Consider the following 18,112-nt stretch of genomic DNA (forward strand, 5'->3'; position numbering starts at 1 on the left):
CCTGACAGGTCTTTCTGAGGATTACGGGAGATACAGCAGGTGCCCAAGGCTGCGGCCACGATTAGTACGATCACTCACACGATCCCTACCTAAGTCAGGGTCATCACCACCGTGCTCTTCACCATCGCTCCCTCCTCCTCCTCTTTCTCCTCCACCCTCTTCACCATCCAAGCCACCAGTATCACCCGAGGGCCAGACTCCCAGGTCCAAATGCCTAGAGTCCACGAAAGTGGCCAAAGGCCATTTCCGAAATTCCAGAGGGACCGGTGAGGTTGTGGCTTCATGGGATGTCCTCACCGCCAAGGAGTGCAGGAGAGGAGAAAGTCGGGAAAGGAGAGCACCCCCCCCCCCCCACCGCCCGGCGAAAACACAACGTGGTGCAGGGTAGGGGCCTGACTGGGAGGAGCCAGGCTGACTAGGTCCCAGTGCAGACTCTGTCACACAGCATCTACGTGCCCTGGGGAGGGTCGATAACCTCTCCGAACCTGTCTCCTTCTCTGATAAATGGGGATAGAACACCTGCCCCCATCTGTGGCGAGGACTCTGCTGGGTGCACGGATTTCAGCAGGGACTCAGGAGCGGGGGGCAGTAAGTCACCCGAACAGCTGAGTGAGCGTGAGTTCCCACGGCCACTGGGCCGGGCCACACCTGGCTGGTGCATGCTCCTGCCCACCTGCTTGGTTCATGCGGGGCTGCCTCAGCCTGCGTGGACTCTGACTTGACTCCTTGACATTTCACGCTGACGCCGCCTGATTCCAAATCTCTGACCCGTCCGGGAGAAAGAAAGAGCGACAAGAAGAAGCTACAGGTTCACTCTAGCCTGGCTTTGCACCAAATTGAAAACCTGTAATCAATGGTCTCCCAAACGGGGAATCTGTTTACAGGGTCCTTGTGTTTGCGCCTACATTCTCAGAGCTAACCCTCGGCTTACTGAAGCCAGGAGCGGTGTCTTGGCCACGATCCTCTGGGGAAAACATCTCTGAAGGTCCAAAGCGTGTTTGCATTTACAAGTGTTGACGAGGGGGTGGTCTGTTTCAAAAGACTCCTGCTGCCTGCCCAGTGGCTGTTCATTTAGAGCTCACATCTTCACTTGGAGGGACCTGAATTCTAAAACGCTCTTTGAATTAAAAGACACGTTTTAATATGACCCTCAAATGCTTAGAAAACACACACACACACACACACACACACACACACACACACACAGAGGCATGAACTACCTTTCAAGAAGCCCACGAAGAAGTCGACAATCTCAGCTCTTCCCAGATCTGGGAGCTGCTCTGTGCCTCAGTTTGCCCACAGAAAGGACTACGTGTGTTCCACCCAGTTAAAACTATCCGAAGAGAGAAGGGGTTTCCTCGGGAAGCGATAAACTCCTAATCCCTAAGGGTATGGAGGCAGAGGGTAGACAGCACATGTAGTGGGGCAGAAACAGGACACGTGTATTGGGTAACTAAATGCTTGGGGGTCCTTCGGGATCTCACACGAATCTGAGGCTCTAGAGTTTTGAGGAGTCCAGGCAAGATGAGTTTATCACAGTAAATGGGACCTGATTTTCTAGCATCTTCTACCATTGATGGAAACAAAGGTGATGTGAGGAAAAGAAAAGGTTTAGAGTCCTGGTTCTACCTTGGTTCTATGGCATCCTAGCTGTGTGACCTAGGATAGGGCATTCAGCCTCTCTGAGCCTCGGTTCCTTCATCTGTCGGGGAAAAGAGGGAATGAAACCTGCCTACCGAGGTCATAAGGATAAATGAGGCAATGCATGCTACGCTCAATAAATGCTCACTCCCTTCCTCCTCTAGCCGATGGATACAGGGGCAGACAGGTACGTCATTGAGCCCCACAAGCTCCTCCCTCCACCAGATGCCAGGGATCAGACACCAGCAATCTCCACAGGCCCTTCGGAAAGAAAAGCACCGCCCTCCTTCAATGCCAGCTCTTGGCCCCTCCAAGGCCCTCACATCCTCCCGCCACCGGACCTTTGCACAGGCCATCCCTCTGTCTGAAATACTAATTTCTCTCCTTTCTCCAGTGCACCTGGTTAACTCCTGCCAATCACTCTAATTTCAGCTTGTGAGTGGCTTCCTCGGGGGGACCTTCCCTGCCATAGACCAAAACAGCCCCGTTAACACATTTTCACAGCCCCAGTACCTTCCTCCGGATTACTGATTAAAGTCTATGTTCCCCTTGACTCCTCAGAGGCATGGTCCACATTAACTCTGCCCATTGCTGTATTCCCAGCGGTGTCCGACAGGTACGTGCTGAGCGAAGGAAAGGGTCCTTCCCTGCCTGTGCCTCTGACTGTCTGCTCCCCGCCTTGGTGCCCATGGTGTAACCACACAGATGCTCGCTGACCGCTCTCTGTGGCTGTTCTCGCTGTCTGGCTGTTCCACCAAACGCCCTGACCACAACGCCCAGGCCCAGATGTCGGTTCTCCTCCCTGCGCTCTGGCACAGCTCCGGGACGTGGGCTCCCTGCATCCATTTCACCAAGGATCTTTCAGGAGCATCGTCCGGTGCCCGGGCTCCGCCCACCATCCTGCATGGTGTTCTCACAAGAAACAACTCAGCAACAACACCGACAACGACAGTCACCCTGGGCCCGAGTTGTCGGTCAGCCTGGGCCTGTCGGATCTGGTCCCACCCTGACCTGGGGCCCCGTGTGTAGAAGTCACGCTGTGTCACCTCTGGGGCTTTCAGGGGCTTTCCTGGGAGCTGGCTGGGGCTCGTGTGCTGGGCCAGCACCCAGAGTGATGGGCAGGGGCCAGCTTTTCTCTGGCAATTCAAGATGGGCCAGTCCCCAGGCCGCCAGGAAGCCCTCACTAGCCATTTGTGTAGTCCCTGAAGGTCCCTCTTAGGACCCTCTTGGACTGCAGCGCCCCGTGCTGGCTGGCTTCCTCCCTGGGTTCCCCTCAGGAGGGGACTGTGTGTGGGGCCCACTGCATTTCCCTGGCTGCACCAGTGAGTCTTAGGGAGACCAGGGTTTCCCGGGCCAGGGCCTGCTCACAATGCCTGTGATAATTTCTTCACTAATGGCTCAGTCCTGGAGCCCAAGATTCACTCCCGTGAGAATTCAGAGGCTCTGGATAGTTGCCCCATGGGGACAAGATGTCAGTGGCTGGGGTGGGGCTGGGTTCGTTGTATCTCCTCCCTGGGGTGGCTCTGCACGTGATAGTCAGGCCATAGAACTGTATTTTTCCAGCACCTTGAGTTGGTTTTGGAGAGGGATGGGAGATGAGGCCGTCTGAGCTGGCCTTTTGGAGGTGGTTTAGGTAACTGGTGGGAAGTTCCTCTGGATGGAATGACTGGAGATTTTGTTATTACTCAAGCAAGGACAGAGCCTCATTTGGGAACAGATGTATGGCCATCTGGCTCATTTCTCTTCCCTTTCCCTCCCTTCCTACCCTCACGATTTCTCATCTAAGATCCATCATGACCAGGCTCTGAGCTTAGGACCAGAACCAAAGTCGGTGAGGGTCTAGGATGACCCGGAGGCGTCCGGCTTGGGAAAGTGGGTGGTCATGATGCTGTCCACTGATACGGGGACTGGGGTTTGTTTGGGTGCAGGGAATACAGTGAGGTCAGCTTTGGACATGCTGCGTCCGAGGGTCTAGAGGACTCCTGGGTAGACGTCCAGCAGGTGGTTGGGACTTTGGGGCTGAAGGCAGAAGGGAGACCTGGCCTGGAGAGATGGAGCTGAGGGGCCCAGAGTCAGGGAACAAAGCCACGGTAGCAGAAGGAACCATCCAGATGAGTCATGGGGAGAAAGAGGCTGCAGAAAACCCCATGATACATACAACCACTGAAGAAAGAGGCACTGTACTTCAGTGTTTCTAAGCAGCGCCCCGCAGATTACTTCTTAATTAAAAAAAAAAATGACGGCGCTGTCCAGGGGAGAAGCCCAGGAGCCACCCCCTTAATCACGTGCTCAGAGTTAGCATCAGGGATGCTGGGGCCCTACCGACACCGGGGGTCTCCCGGGAAGATGCGCTAAGAGCCCAACATCGCCCGTGACGTTCCTGCCAGAAATGCACAACCTGACTCCAATCACAAGCACGTATCAGGGAAACGTACTTTGAGGGACAGTCCATCACATCTCTGACCTGTGCCCAAGGTCAAGAAAAACTGAGGGATACCTCTAGCCTAGAGGAAAGAAAAGGCATGCAGCAACTGAATGCAACGGGTTGATCCTGGATTGGATCCCTCGCTGGGAAGAGAAGCCTATAAGAAAGACCCGAAGTGGAATATTAAGACGATGGCGTATTACCCCGTGACCAAAGGAATGGAGTTCCCGAGCAACAAAGAAACCCGTGCAGGAATCTCAGATGCATGTTACTGAGTGAAAGAAGCCAATCTGAGAAGGCTACGGACTGATTCCAACCGTATGACATTCTGGAAAAGACGAAACCATAACGACAGTAAAAAGATCGGCGGTTGCCAGGGGATGGGTGGGTGGAGCACGGAGGAGTTTTGCGGGCAGTGAAGCTGTTCTGTGTGACACACCACGGTGGATACGTGCTATTACACATTTGTCCGAATCCATAGAATGCATGATGCAAAAAGTGAACCCCAGAAAACCCTAAACTATGGGCTTTAGTTAACCGTGATGAGCCAGTGGAGATTCGTCGACCGTAACCGATCTATCAGACTGATGCAAGATGTGAGTAGTAAGGGAAACGGAAGAGGGGTGGAGGAGAGGGGCTACCTGGGAACCCTCTGTAGGATCTGCTGAGTTCTTCTGGTAAACCTAAAACTGTTCCAAAACCAAAATGCCCATTAATTTTTTAGAAGGCCATTGAGGCACCTTTGCAAATCTCGACTAGGGACTCTGTGTTAAGTAATCGGGTGTCATCAACACTGAGTTTTATCCACACTGATTCTGATCATGGAAAAAAATAAAACAAGGAGAGAGGCCCCCACGATGGAATGTGAGGACGGCCAGAGCGGCTGTGGGCGGGGAGTGCGGTCACCCATCCAGGCTGCCCAGAGGCCAGCCTCGTGGAGGGCAGAAACACAGCCACTGGGCTTACTGAACGGGCAGCTACCGTTACCTCACGGGGGTGAGCTTCAGAGGAGTGGGGGGCGGGGAATCAGAAGGCAGGCGGGCTGGGTGACGGGAGGATAAAGACAGAGTAAATACAGGTGACAGTTGTCTGGATTTCTGAAGTCAAAGACAAGTTTCAAACAGCTGATGTCTGAAGAGTTAACGCTGATTCTTTCACACATCAGCGATGGCCAGTGGCTTCTAGGCTTGGCAGATGGACAGACACACAGGGCCCTGGGACAACACAGCACGTGGGTCGAGGCCCGTCCCGGGCTCTCTCCTGTGGGAGCTCAAAGACTGCACTGCCCCAGCAAGGCCCAGCCCTTTGACAAAGGAAGGGCCAAATTTAGCCCCCAAAGTTGCACAGTGAATCACAAGGGGAACAGTGTCAAGTCACATCTCCTCTGTTCCAGTCCCAACTGGGCCCGTCGTCACATACGGAGAAGGGGCCAAGAGGCCGTGCTTCTCCCACTAAAAAGGAGAAGGTGGTCGTGAGGGGCAAAGACCGGGCACATGAGTGTTCGAGAGCAGCGCCTGGCACCCAGGAGAGATTTTTTAAAAAATCATAGTCATCGTGAGAGAGAGTTCCCATCTAACCTGGAAAACTCGGTAAGGCTTCCTTAGATGTGGTATCTGAGTATTTCGCGTGATCGAAGGTGCTCACTGTGAGACGGGTCATGATTTCACACGCCGCTAAGAAAGGAAACTACCATGACGGAGCGTCCGACTGGAGCCCCCCACAAAGCTGGGAAGCCGGGGGGCCGCGCCTTCAACATCAGGGAGATCGAGAGCAAGTCCCACCTCACGGAAAGGGGAAGCGAGGAAATACGACGCGTTAGCTTGGCACTGGGTGGAGGGAGGGGGGTAAGACCCTTCCCCGAGAATGTGAGCCCCTAGAGCTCCCAGGGGCTGGGTGTCGGAATCCACGCGGTCGCTGTGGGCCGAAGGAAAACACAACAAAATACCGCCCTGCCAGCAAAGATTTTCGATTTCGAGAAATCTCAGGTGGATAGTGTCCTGGGTGGTGGAGGGAAGCAAACCCAAATCCTCACGGGAAGAACTCGATCGTAATAAGTCACCCGGATTCCAGAAATGTGAAAATGTGAAAAGTCACGACGAGCCTTAGAACCTACGAAATGCGATCCGGTAAATAAAACGCTCGCCATCTGGGTCCCCATCCCGAGAGGCCACAGCGTGCATGGGAGGGCAGTGTTTGCTCTCCACTCCTGCAAAACGGCACGCTGGCTGTGGCCCGGTTTACCCAGGCCAAAGAGACACATTTGCAAATCTGTGCTTGGACGCAAAGCTTGTCCCAAGTAGACTTGAGAGTGGCTTGGATGCCACTGCCCTGGGCGGATGCGGGAATACGGTCCCCTCACGGCCCACGTGCAACTTAAAAAGCAATTACAGGGGCGCCTGGGTGGCTCAGTTGGTTGGGCATCTGACGGCGGCTCGGGTCATGATCTCGCCGTTCCCAAGTTCGAGCCCCACATCGGGCTCTATGCCAACAGCTCAGAGCCTGGAGCCTGCTTCGGATTCTGTGTCTCCCTCTCTCTCTCTGCCCTTCCCCGCGCTCGCACTCTGTTTCTCTCCCTCAAAAGTAAATAAACACTTACAAAAATTAAAAAAGATAAAAAAAGCAGTTACATTTCATGTGCTGAATGCTGCAGGCAAACGTATCCGGGGGCACTGAGCTGGCGAGGGCGTAGGCAGGCTGCAAATTTAATAAATCTTAATTACCGTGTTTATACAAACAAACAGGCTGAAGCCATTGACGTAGTTGGAGCTTCCAGTGACTTTGTGCAGAGAGGAAAAAAAAAAAGTGCAGAGAACCAACTGTTCATAAATAATTAGCTTTGGGGCAGTTTTTTTTTTTTTTCTTTTGGACTAAAAATAACATATGAAATGTTTTTTAAGGTGGCCAGATTACAGCCTCTGAAGACAGCACTGTCACCCTGTCAGCGTGTGTGTGTATATGCGTCTGTGTGCACACACACAGGCCGCAGAAACAACACAAGAAGCACACCCAAGGGAGGGGTCTCCCCCCCACTCCAGGGGTGTCATTGTTCCCTTTGTCCTCCGAGGGATAGAAGCAGGGGCGGCGTCTGCAAAGTCTTCAGGGTCCTCATTTACCTGGCAATCGAGAACCTACTATGCGCAGAGTTACAAGGACTCTGTCGACCACCAGCTTGGCGGACCCTCGTTGTGTTCCTTGGAGAGCGTGGCTAAGTGGCTCGTCGACAGTCACGCACGCTAATGACGGATCCGAGATTCAAATCCGGTGCGTCAAGCTGTGGTTCTCGAAGTGGGGTCCCAGGCCAGCAGCGTCAGCGTCACTTGGGAACTTGCTAGGAATGCAGATTCTTGGGCCGTCTCCACCCTAGTGGACCAAAAACTCAGGGTGGGACCCAGAAATCGGTGCCTAAGCTGTCGTATAGATGAGCCCGAGATGGCCTCCGCACACGGCCTTGCAGGTTGCTTCTTTCCTCGTGGGCGGGCTTCACGAAAGCCAGGTGGCCAGCCGCAAACTCAAATTGTTACACATCCGATTATTTTATGTTACTATTATTTTTTTTTTAACTTTTTAAAGTTTACCTATTTTGAGAAAGAGAAGCATGAACGGGGTAGGGGCAGAGAGAGAGGGGAGAGAGAGACAGAGAGAGAGAGAGAATCCCAAGCAGGGCTCCAACTCACGAACTGCAAGATCATGACCTGAGCCAAAATCAAGAGTTGGACGCTTAAACGGGGCGCCTGGGTGGCGCAGTCGGTTAAGCGTCCGACTTCGGCTCAGGTCACGATCTCGCGGTCCGTGAGTTCGAGCCCCGCGTCGGGCTCTGGGCTGACGGCTCGGAGCCTGGAGCCTGTTTCCGATTCTGTGTCTCCCTCTCTCTCTGCCCCTCCCCCGTTCATGCTCTGTCTCTCTCTGTCCCAAAGATAAATAAAAAACGTTGAAAAAAAAATTTAAAAAAAAAAATAAATAAATTAAAAAAAAAAAAAAAAAAAGAGTTGGACGCTTAACCGACGGAGCCACCCAGGCACCCCTACGCACCCGATTATTTTACACAGAGCCCGGATAAGCGTGTTTTTTAGCCATTTAGAGCTTGCCCGTTTCGCATACCCCACAAAGCCGTGCCCGGTATCTGCCGGCCGCAGATAAGACACAACCTGTAGCTATGAGGACCCCAGTCCACCTTTGCCCTTTAGAGCCCTGGACTCAGAGACGTGCCGTTCCTCCCAGCCAGGACGGGTTTGCAGTCTACCAGGGCAGGACTTGGCTCTTGTGATCACTGATGGATCCCAAGTGCCCACATCAGTCCTTGGCCCGGTCAGCTCTCAGTAAATACTTGTGGAACGAATGACGGACAGCAAATGAGCTGTGGCTGAGCCCCGAATGACAGGGCATTCCACACTAAGCCAATCGCGGACTGCCAGGAAACAGCCTGCTCGGGAGGCCTGGCCTCCCCCAGCCAAGTGTCCCCCGGCTCAGAAACATTTAGTGAGCACTCGCTGTGTGCAAGGGATCAGGGGACCCAGACATGACTCCTCCGGGTTCCCCCTGGGACCTCCAGATGGGGGCTCCCCAGTGCAGGGCTTAAAAGTATGGAAGCCCCCGGAAGCCACCGGGCTGGACTGTGTGAGCCACCCTGTCCTTCCTGATGCTCTTGCACATTTCTCGAGGGGGCCCTCTGTCATTCTAAATGAGGGGGGGATTCAGGGCTACAGTCTCCCTGAGGGACCTCTACAAATGACAGTTCACCTGATCTTCAGAATTCATTCACGACGAAAGTCGGCACTGATAATTCCATTTTACAGATGGGGAAAGTCAAGCCCCAGGAGGCAAAGCCACTTGCCCAAAGCCACCAAGCTAGTTGACGCTGGGCCCCAAGCACAGCGTTGGTCTCGTGACCGCCTGGCCCAGTCCACAGGACACCCGCTCTCCTACGGACGTGAGACACAAAAACCCGCTGGAGACCAAGAAGAAATCCCAGCGTGCAAAGAGCCTGGAAACCGATCCCATGGCATTAGGGACCTCGAGGAACCCGGGGCTCTTTGGAGCAGAGACTGCTGAAGCCTCACTCTGTTCTGGGCCAGGGCTTGAAACGAGAGCTCCCTTGCAAAAGGAGACATCCATTCACATCGGGTTTTCCCTGAAGCAGGGACACCCGCCAGGCCCCAGGGATGCTTTCTCCAAGGCACGGTGTGGCAAGTCCAGATGATGGCCTTGGGGCCACAGCCCAGAGACCACCCGGAAGCCACATGCCTGTGCTGAAGGACTCATTCCGACCTTGCATTGCTCAGTTTCCCCACGCCTCCGTGAAGGCGGTGATGCCTCTTGGGTGTTGATGGTACCGTTAAATGAGATGCCCTCACCATGATTCAGCAGGATTTTCTGGCACACGGTGGATGGACGACACAGAGCGTCTCAAGTAATAATGATTAGTACTCACGACTAGTGCTGCTCCCACGGTTACCACTTCGGCCTGCAAACGCCACAGGAGTGGCTCTGAGCGCTTCTCAGCGGGCGGAAGTGGAAACACCTTCCTCGTAGAGCACGCGAGGCACAACCCCCCTTTCCCCCGTTACTCCCCCACTGGCCCCCGTGTGCCCAACCACCCCTCAGGCGGCCACACGATCCAGCTGGCCTGGAGTGATCCAGGTCTCCTGGGACAGTCCTGGTTGACACCTGTTGTCACAACGTAATTGTTAATAGCGTCCTTGTTCACTCCCCACCACATCCTGGCGTGCGATGAAAAATTCCAGGGCCCCTCCTCTGTCATGCGTTTGTCACAGCTGAATACGTTCCGCACACACTCCTGAGGCCTCCCGAGGACCCCGGGGCCCGGCACAGCACAACACAGCCCGCAGCTCATTCCCCATAAACGTTCCTCAGACCTCGCGGAACCTTCCAGAAAGCCCGGGAGTCTGGCTGCAGCGCCACAGGCCTACCCACCTCCAGACGCCCTGCCCTCTAGCGTGTGGAGCCGATGGTGGACACCGTACCTTTTGGAATCCAGTCGGCTCCCCTGGAGAACTCTGTGTCTGTTATTTTCGGGAAGGAGAGGAAAAAGGGGGTTGGGGGGGGAGAAGTTAAGTGAGTGATACTCAAATCCCAGCAGAGCCTGTAATGGAATATTCATTTTGTCAGGGGAGTGTTTCTTTAAAACTTCTGGTCATCTGGACAGGCTGAACCAGCAGGTGATTCGATTTAATGAGCTTTTTAACGCACTTCAGGCCCAGGTGGGATTCCGTCTGGGAAGCCTGGGCCGGCGGCCACCTGGCTGGGACTGCGGTGACACCTAGTGGCCACGGCGGCCGTGGCGGCGACGGCAAAGCTAGAGCGCTGAAGCTTGGCGTCTGGGGCCTGAGGGCCCCCTCAGAGGCCGTCTCGACTGCCCCCCTCCTCAGGCTAACCCGGGTGCCTCAGTTTCCCCATCGCTTCTCGGAGAATGACAACAGTGCCCCCTCTGTAGGGTTGCTATGGGGACACGGCATTTAATAAAGGCTGTTATTTATTACTAGTTAGCTTTATCATCGTGTTGTGTGAGGACGCACGGGGACGCAAAGGGGGAAGGTGATGGTCCACAATCGCAGAGCAAATGGGTGGAGGACTAGGGCTGGATCCCAGGGCCCCGGGCCCCAGTCCAGCGTGCCCCTCCATGGTGCCTCCCACGGCAGGGCGTGTTTGAATGCTGGCTTACTAGCGCCGTGGCCGTGGGAGTTCGGCTCTCAGTCTCCGCTCTCCCTTTGGAGGCTGGTGTAAGGACTTGAATGGGGTCATAAAGACTTCAGCTGAGCCGCTCCTCGAACGTGAACCGTGATGGTCACTGCTGTCATTACCGGAGCGCCAGCCTCACGGGGCGGCAGGGTGGCCAGGTGACATGTTGGAAATGAAGCACCTACGACCCGCGAGCCTCCATCACTCACTCCCGAGTTTAGCGTGTGGGGCAGAGAGGATGTGGCCCAGCTACGTCTCCCCAGACGAGCTCGGGCTCAGCCATAGCCCTCCCCCCCGGGGCCTGGGACCTGCACGCCCTCGGCACCTACCAGCAGGTGGCTGGAGTCCTTGAGCTTGGACTTGTACAGCATCCACCGGTAACGCAGGTCCTCGAGCTCGTCCGAGGACCCCCTCGCTGGCCCGACACGAAGGAGGTTCTCGAAGAGACGCTGACCTTCTGGCACCCGAGCCTGCAGCTCCTGTGGGGATAGGCAGTGTCACGTGCACCTTCCAAATGGCCCAGACGGCCCCACCTGCCTGGTAAGGAGGAGCCAATCGAATTTGTCTCGAGGGGCAGCTGAAGGAACTTGTAAAGTGAGAAGCCCATTGTGCAAATTCAAGCCAAGGCCAGGCAGTCGCTCTGTGGAATGCTACCGAAGGAACTCCTGCCTGAGAGGGGCAGGTACGCTGCTGACCTCCGTGGTCACTTCCGTCTCTGACATTCTAGAACCAAGTCCTCGGAGGGTTTGACAGAAGAGTCACCAACAGGATAAGAGCCACCACGGTTGAACGTGCTTTTCTGTTGGCATTCTTAAGCCTGGCAGAGTGCTACTAGGAGCGGGCAGATTTTTCTATCAAAATATAGTACTGTGTCACCCCAGGGTGGCACTTGTTATCCTCAGGACTCCTGAGAGGTAGTGATGTGGGGGTAGGAGCAGGGCTGCAAATCTGAGCGTGTGGGTTTAAATTCTGGCCAAGGATCCTGCCTCCACCCCATCCTGCTAGCGGTGTGATATGGGCAGGTTGCACAGCTTCTCAGAACCGACTAGAACGTGAACTCTTTAAGAGCAAGGAGGCCTAAACGGGAGCAGCCGCAAGTAATCTCTGATACGGCTGGAGTTGGATGGTGGTGGTGAGAAATGAGCATCACAGCCAAATGAGAGACAAGAGGGACGCAAGGACTTCCTCATCGTAGGTAATTGGACCAAACTTCTCACCGAGGGCAAAGTATTAGAAACACTTAAGCGTCATCAAAGAGTTAACAAGAGAGCAAGACCCATCAGGCTAAACCCTGGGAAAGGGTGAAACCCAAAGAAGTAAGGCCGGTGTTCAGACCGGCTTTTGTCTGCAGGACATTTGTCGATCTGGAAGAAACAGTTGTGAAACAGATCACACTTTGGGAAACCTCATGGGGCTATGGAGATAAAGGTCAAGGTCTGGGCTCTGCAGGGATAGAGACTTTGATAATCTGCTTCCCCTTTGGCTGAGATTCCTAAAGGTGAATCAGAAGTAAACTCACACTTGGGGCACCCAGGTGGCTCAGTCGGTTGAGCGTCCGACTTCAGCTCAGGTCATGATCTCACGGTCCGTGAGTTCGAGCCCCTCGTCGGGCTCTGTGCTGGCAGCTCAGAGCCTGGAGTCTGCTTCAGATTCTGTGTCCCCCTCTCTCTCTGTCCCTCCCCCACTTGTGCTCTGTCTCTCTCCCTCTCTCTCTCTCTCTCTCTCTCTCTGCCTCTCAAAAATAAAGAAACATAATAAAAAAAAAAGAAAAAAAGAAAAGAAGTAAATTCACACCTTGAGTGGACTAAAGTCCAGCCCAGGTCACCAGTGGTCCAGGGAGCCTCAAACTTTGCACTTGGACTCACTGGTTTCAGAACAATAAAGTCCTCCTTGCCTGGCAGTCACAAACAAAATTCTCTCTGGAGAAGAGGTGATCCTGAATCTCAAATTACCCCTACATCTATTTCGTCAAATGCAATGCCCAGCACACAATCAAAGCAGCCTCATATATACAAGACACTGATAACAACAAGCAGAAACAACATGCAAAAGAAATGTTCCTAAAATGACTTGAGAATTATTAGATGCACTATATAAAACAGCTACCGTGCTTGAAGAATTAAAAACCAGACTCAGGGATCTGGAAGCTACAAAAAGTGACACAGTAGCATTTCAAAAGAACCAGGTAGAAATTCTAGAACTGGCAAATACAATATCAAAAGCGAAAGGCTTAACAGACGTGTGTAATAGTGAATGAGACACAGTGAAAGAGAGAATTAGTAAACCGGAAGGTAGTGTAGAAAAACTCTCCAGAATGCAACAGGAAGAGAGGGGATGAACAAAACACAAGAGAAGGTAGGAGACATAGAGCCCACAGAGAGAAGGAATAACATGTGTCTAAGCAGCATCACAGCAGGAGAGGAGAAAGGGGATAAGGCAAAGGCAATATGTTAGTATCAGAGAATTCTCTAGAATTTTCCGGAAAGACTCTAGACTACAGATTCCAGTATCCAGATGAATCCCAAGTAAGAAAAATAAAAAGACATCCAAACCCTAACATATCCTAATAAAACTGCAGAGAAATAAGGAAAAAGAGAGGTAAGCTGGGGCCCGGATGAGAAAGGCTTTGTGTGATACGTTTGGGAGGCTGGACTCTATACCGAAAGGTTTACATCAGGGGAAGGATAAAGTCACATTCATGATGCTAAAGGTCACTCTAGCCGCAGAATGAGCCAGGACCTGGATGGGGGCCCATCAGGAAGAAAGAAGGCCAGCTGGGAGGCTGTTGCCATAACCAAGGTCAAAAGTATCTAGATTAACATAGTGGTAGTAAGAGGGGACAGAAACAAAAAATTCCCAGGAGGTGGAATCCAGGAGGGCTTGGTGACTATTTAGATATGGGTGTGAAGGAGAAAGATCTGTGGTAGAAGGACTGCAGAAATGGCCATGACGCCCCCACCCTGCCTCCCCGCCATATTCATGACCTTTGCAATATGACTTTGAGTCCTTCCTACCAAGAGGTGGAGTCTGTTTTCCCTCCCCGTGAACATGGGTTGGCCCTGTGACCTTTTTTGTCCAACGGAATCCTGGGCAAGTAATACGCCAGTTCCTACTCGAGGCCTCAGAAGCCTCGAGCGCTCCCACTTGTCCTCTGAGACGACGCCTCTGCCACAAGAAGCCTGGGCTGTCCCACAAGAGGATGAGGGCTGTGCGGTCTGTCTCATGCTCATCTCCCACAGCCTGCCATCCCCCCAAAGTAGAGCCACCCAGCTGACCTATAACTGATAGCAAATAAGGGAGCCCAGCCAAGACCAGAAGCTCTGCCCAGATGAGCTCGGCCTAAATTGCCAACCTTCAGAACCATGAGTCAGATAACCATTTGCTGTTTGGAAGCTCAAACCGATGGAAGGGTTTGTTACACAGCCACGGCTCGCTGATGGATAGGAGTCGTGATGAGGAGCGATATTGTCCAAGCTGGGGAACACAGAAGGAGGCTGAAGGAATGAATGGTTCTCCGAAAGTCCTTCGAAAATACGTGAACCAAGAAAGTTTAGAGACTATTATTTACACACGGATGAAAATGGCTCACAAGCCACGTGTGTGCTTCCTTTTGAAGAACCCCCTGGGGGCGAACACATCCGTGGGTGCAAAAGGAGGGCCGTTTTGTGGCAACAAACCTGTAGCTTCATTTCCCTGGCCCTCAGATCCCTGGCTGCGGCCATTCTCATCGCGATGATGCTAACCAGCTTGGCGTTTTCCACCTCCAGCCACTGCTCAAAGTCCCTCAGGAGCTGGGAGTAACCTTCCCCGCTGCCTTCTTCCCGGAGCAGATTTGCCTGCAGGAATACACAGCATGACCGACGCATCAGAGGGGGCGTCAGCCTACTGGCCACGCATCCTGTGGCTTCCCTCTGGGGCAGAAGGTAGGGCTGAGGATGCCCAAAGGTGACGAGAGGGGCCTGGAGCCTGGAGAGGGAGGAATGTCTCTGTAGCCAACGCGGCCACGTTAGAAATTTAATTCTAATTCAGGTCCAGGGTCCTGCGCTGCCTCGGCCAGTGCTCAGCGCCCTCCTGGACCACCCCCCCCCCCCCCCCCCCCGAGCCGCGACAACGGATCACCGTGGTCACCTGCTGGTCTCCTAGCGGCAGCCACCACCATTCCTCACCAGGAAGGCTATCACAGTGGTTCCCCTTCCTCCACACCTGTCCCCCTCCGGGCTCTGTGGCCAGAGCGACCTGTCTAAAATGCAAGTCCATTCAGCGAGGCCCTTGCCAGTGCCTACTGCGCTTTCTGTAAACCCTGACTTAATTGCCTGCGGTTCCCACTTCCTCACTCCTCAAAATGTGCCCCGAAGCCCAGCGGCATGGGCGTCACCCGGGAGCTTCCAGACATGCGGAATCCTGGGCCCCGCCCCAGACCTGCTGAGCGGAAGGTGCCTTCTCCCACGACCGGGGTGCACGTTACCGCGTGCAAAGCTCTGCGCTGGGTCGGAAGTTCCCGCGGGTTGGAAGCGATTCTGTTTCACTCCCGGCTGCACCCCGGCTCCAAGTGCGGGCCCCAGGGCACAGTAACGCTCAGTGATTTGGGAAGGGGCGACACAAGGATACATGGGAGAATGGGAGTGGAGGTGTCGTTTTTGAAGGACAAGGGAGGATGGGTCTTTTCAATGCGGTTCCTTTTTTTAAAAGCCTTCGGGAGAAGGGGTGAGCGATGCAAGATGGTTGGGTTAGTTCTTTTGAACAAAATGCGGCTTATGGCACACAAAAAAGGTAGCCCTCTCGCGCGATTTCAGTTTGCAGTGTGGGGCCAGCAGGAAGCCGTCAGCCCTGCGAGGGGCGAGGTTTCCGAGGGGTGGGGACCTGTCTGCCCAAGCGACACTTCTGACCTTCCCCCTGGCCTGGGTCTGGGGCCTCTGAGTCCCTCTGTCCAGCGGCACACCCAGGAGAGGACACGGCCGAGTCCTGAGTTGAGCACGCGGCCACAGGCAGGGAGGGGGCTTGGGGGAAGGCCACCCACCGTCCCTCCCTCCGGGTCTGCCGTCTCCCTGGAAGGCCCCCCTGGGCAGACTCACCCGGCGGTGCCGCCCGGAAAGAGGCTCCGCGGGATCGATGAGAAACCCAGTCTTTGGGATGTTGTTGGTGAAAATCGTTTTCTTCCCCGAGTCCACTTCCGTCCTCTGCAGCTGCTGGTTTCTGATGAGGCTGAGAAGACACCCAGCCCAGTCAGCGTGGCGCTGTGATGGGGACTCACCGGGTCACAGAAGCAACACACTGGGGGCACCACGGGGTAGGAGCCGACTTCTGGGCCTCGCAAGTCAGCGACCATCCTTCGGGTTCGTCGCAACGTTCCCAAGGCTCCAGTTCCCTACTCGAGACCCGCGTCACCCTGCCGTTAAAGTGCACACGCCCATCGGCGCGGGGGAGGCCCAAGCCAGGAGGGGCTGCAGGCTGACCCCCCCCAAGCCGGGACACCTCCCTGCTCCCACTGCTCCCGCTAGAATCGCCCCTGGGCCAGACTGGAGATACACGGGGGCACCTGACGCCATGCTTCTACGGGCCCGCTGAGCTCTCCCCCTGGCGAAACGGGGGTGTCGCCTGAGACCAGGCTCGGAGCGGGGGACCCTCACCTCAGCAGGCTTTCCTCCAGCAGCTTCAGAGCCTGCCACGACCCCACCAGTTCCTCCAGCTCCTCCTGGACCAGAGCAGCCCCTTCCGGAGAAGACTTCTTCATCACCAGCCGGCCATAGGCTTCGACCAGGGGCAGCTGGGCCTCCTTCTCCGGGAATTCAGCCAGCAGCCTCTGAAGGACACACGCACACACACACACACGCACACACACTCAGTGAGCTCTTGGGACAGGGGTCTCTGTTCCCCAGTGTGGGCTCTTTGGCCTCCCAAGCCTGCTTTTGGGGACGTAAGTGAAGGCACGGGCATCCCCGTGGGGAAAGCCATCCCACCTCGACTTCGACCTCCCGGGACTGGGCGTCCCACGGGCCCGCCTCCTCCTGATGTGACTCCAGCTTCTGGGTGACCACGGCGATCCACTGTCGCAGCTCCAGCAGCTCGTGGCTGAAGGTGCAGTGTTCCCTCACACTCTGCTGACACCTGTCCATGAGGTCCTGCAACACAGCCCAGGGGGCCCAGGGCGCTCTGAGTGCAGGCAAAGGTGGGACCCCGGGCCACCCCATCCTGCAGGGCCCCCAGACCTTCCCTGGGGCAAGACGGCCCCCAGGGCTTCCCAGCCAGCGGGAACATGAGACGCTGGTCCTCCCTTGTACACAGGACAGGGATTTACTCTGGCAGGACCAACTCTGGTTTAAAGTGTCTCTAAGCCTCCTATTCAAAAAAAATTTTTTAACGTTTATTTATTTTTGAGGCAGAGAGAGACAGAGCATGAACGGGGGAGGGTCAGAGAGAGAGGGAGACACAGAATCCGAAGCAGGCCCCAGGCTCCCAGCCGTCAGCACAGAGCCCGACGCGGGGCTTGAACTCACGAACCACAAGATCGTGACCTGAGCTGAAGCTGGACGCTTCACCGACTGAGCCACCCAGGTGCCCCTAAAGTGCCTCTAAGCCTTCCTAACTTTTATGTGGATGTTACCACGTCTGGACGAGGGTGTGGACGATCAGAGCTCCTGTCCACCACTGGCGTGGGTGTAAATCATATACCACTTGGGGAAACCAGAGGTCAGTATCTACTAAGACTGCCCACAGGCATCCCTACGACCCAACCCTGTCGCCCCTGGGCAGACACCTAACAGATACAAACGTATCGTCACCAAAAGGCCCGCACGCGGTGTCGCTTGTAACAGGAAGAGACAGGAAAGCACCCAAGTGCCCGTCAGCAGAAGTATGGATGAATATGTTGAGGTATAGTCACACGCTGGGATATTTTACAGCAGGAACGAGCGGTCTATGCAACAGTCATTATAATACAGCATTGCGGGTGAATTTACAGCCGGCGTGTGGATAGCTAGGAGCCAGATACACACAGAAAACCATTCTGTGCGATTCAATTAAAATAACGTATAAAGTCAGGCAAACCCAACCCAGGGTGTTCCAAGTCAAACATCAGGGTTGCCTTCAGGCACCAGGAGTGGCGGGCAGTGGCTGTGGGGGGGCCCCAAGGGGCTTGGGGGTTGGGGGAGCCAGTATCCTTCTGTGTCATGATCTGGGTGCTGAGAACGTGGATGTGTCCAGTTTTTTAAAATGCATCGAACCGCACAGGTAGATGTTCTCTTTTCTACATACGATGATGCTTCGACAGAGAGTTTTTGAAAATGGTCCTGCTTTTTTTCCCCTCTCCTCTGGGTCAGCCCTTCCCAACTCTCAGGTTGGGGCCTTGTTCTT

The 18,112-nt window shown here is 54.6% G+C and overlaps 1 protein-coding gene across 7 annotated transcripts in view; it reads right to left on the reverse strand.

The window, feature by feature from the left end:
- The window catches only part of SYNE3 (spectrin repeat containing nuclear envelope family member 3), a 105,192-nt gene that overhangs the window by 15,867 nt on the left and 71,213 nt on the right, over window positions 1-18,112 (reverse strand). For 6 of the 7 annotated variants that reach the window (XM_060620682.3, XM_060620681.3, XM_078447873.2 and 3 more), the window contains exons 12-17: window positions 16,720-16,881; window positions 16,390-16,562; window positions 15,835-15,964; window positions 14,440-14,598; window positions 11,092-11,241; window positions 10,048-10,086 (exon numbers count right to left, since the gene is read on the reverse strand). In XM_060620682.3, coding sequence (XP_060476665.3) covers window positions 10,048-10,086; window positions 11,092-11,241; window positions 14,440-14,598; window positions 15,835-15,964; window positions 16,390-16,562; window positions 16,720-16,881 — 813 coding nt within the window. The remainder of the gene's footprint in view (window positions 1-10,047; window positions 10,087-11,091; window positions 11,242-14,439; window positions 14,599-15,834; window positions 15,965-16,389; window positions 16,563-16,719; window positions 16,882-18,112) is intronic. The other variant, XM_060620683.3, reaches the window with a different exon arrangement.

This window comes from Panthera onca, chromosome B3 (genome assembly GCF_046562875.1).
Source record: "Panthera onca isolate mPanOnc1 chromosome B3, mPanOnc1 haplotype 2, whole genome shotgun sequence".
Taxonomy (NCBI): Eukaryota; Metazoa; Chordata; class Mammalia; order Carnivora; family Felidae; genus Panthera; species Panthera onca.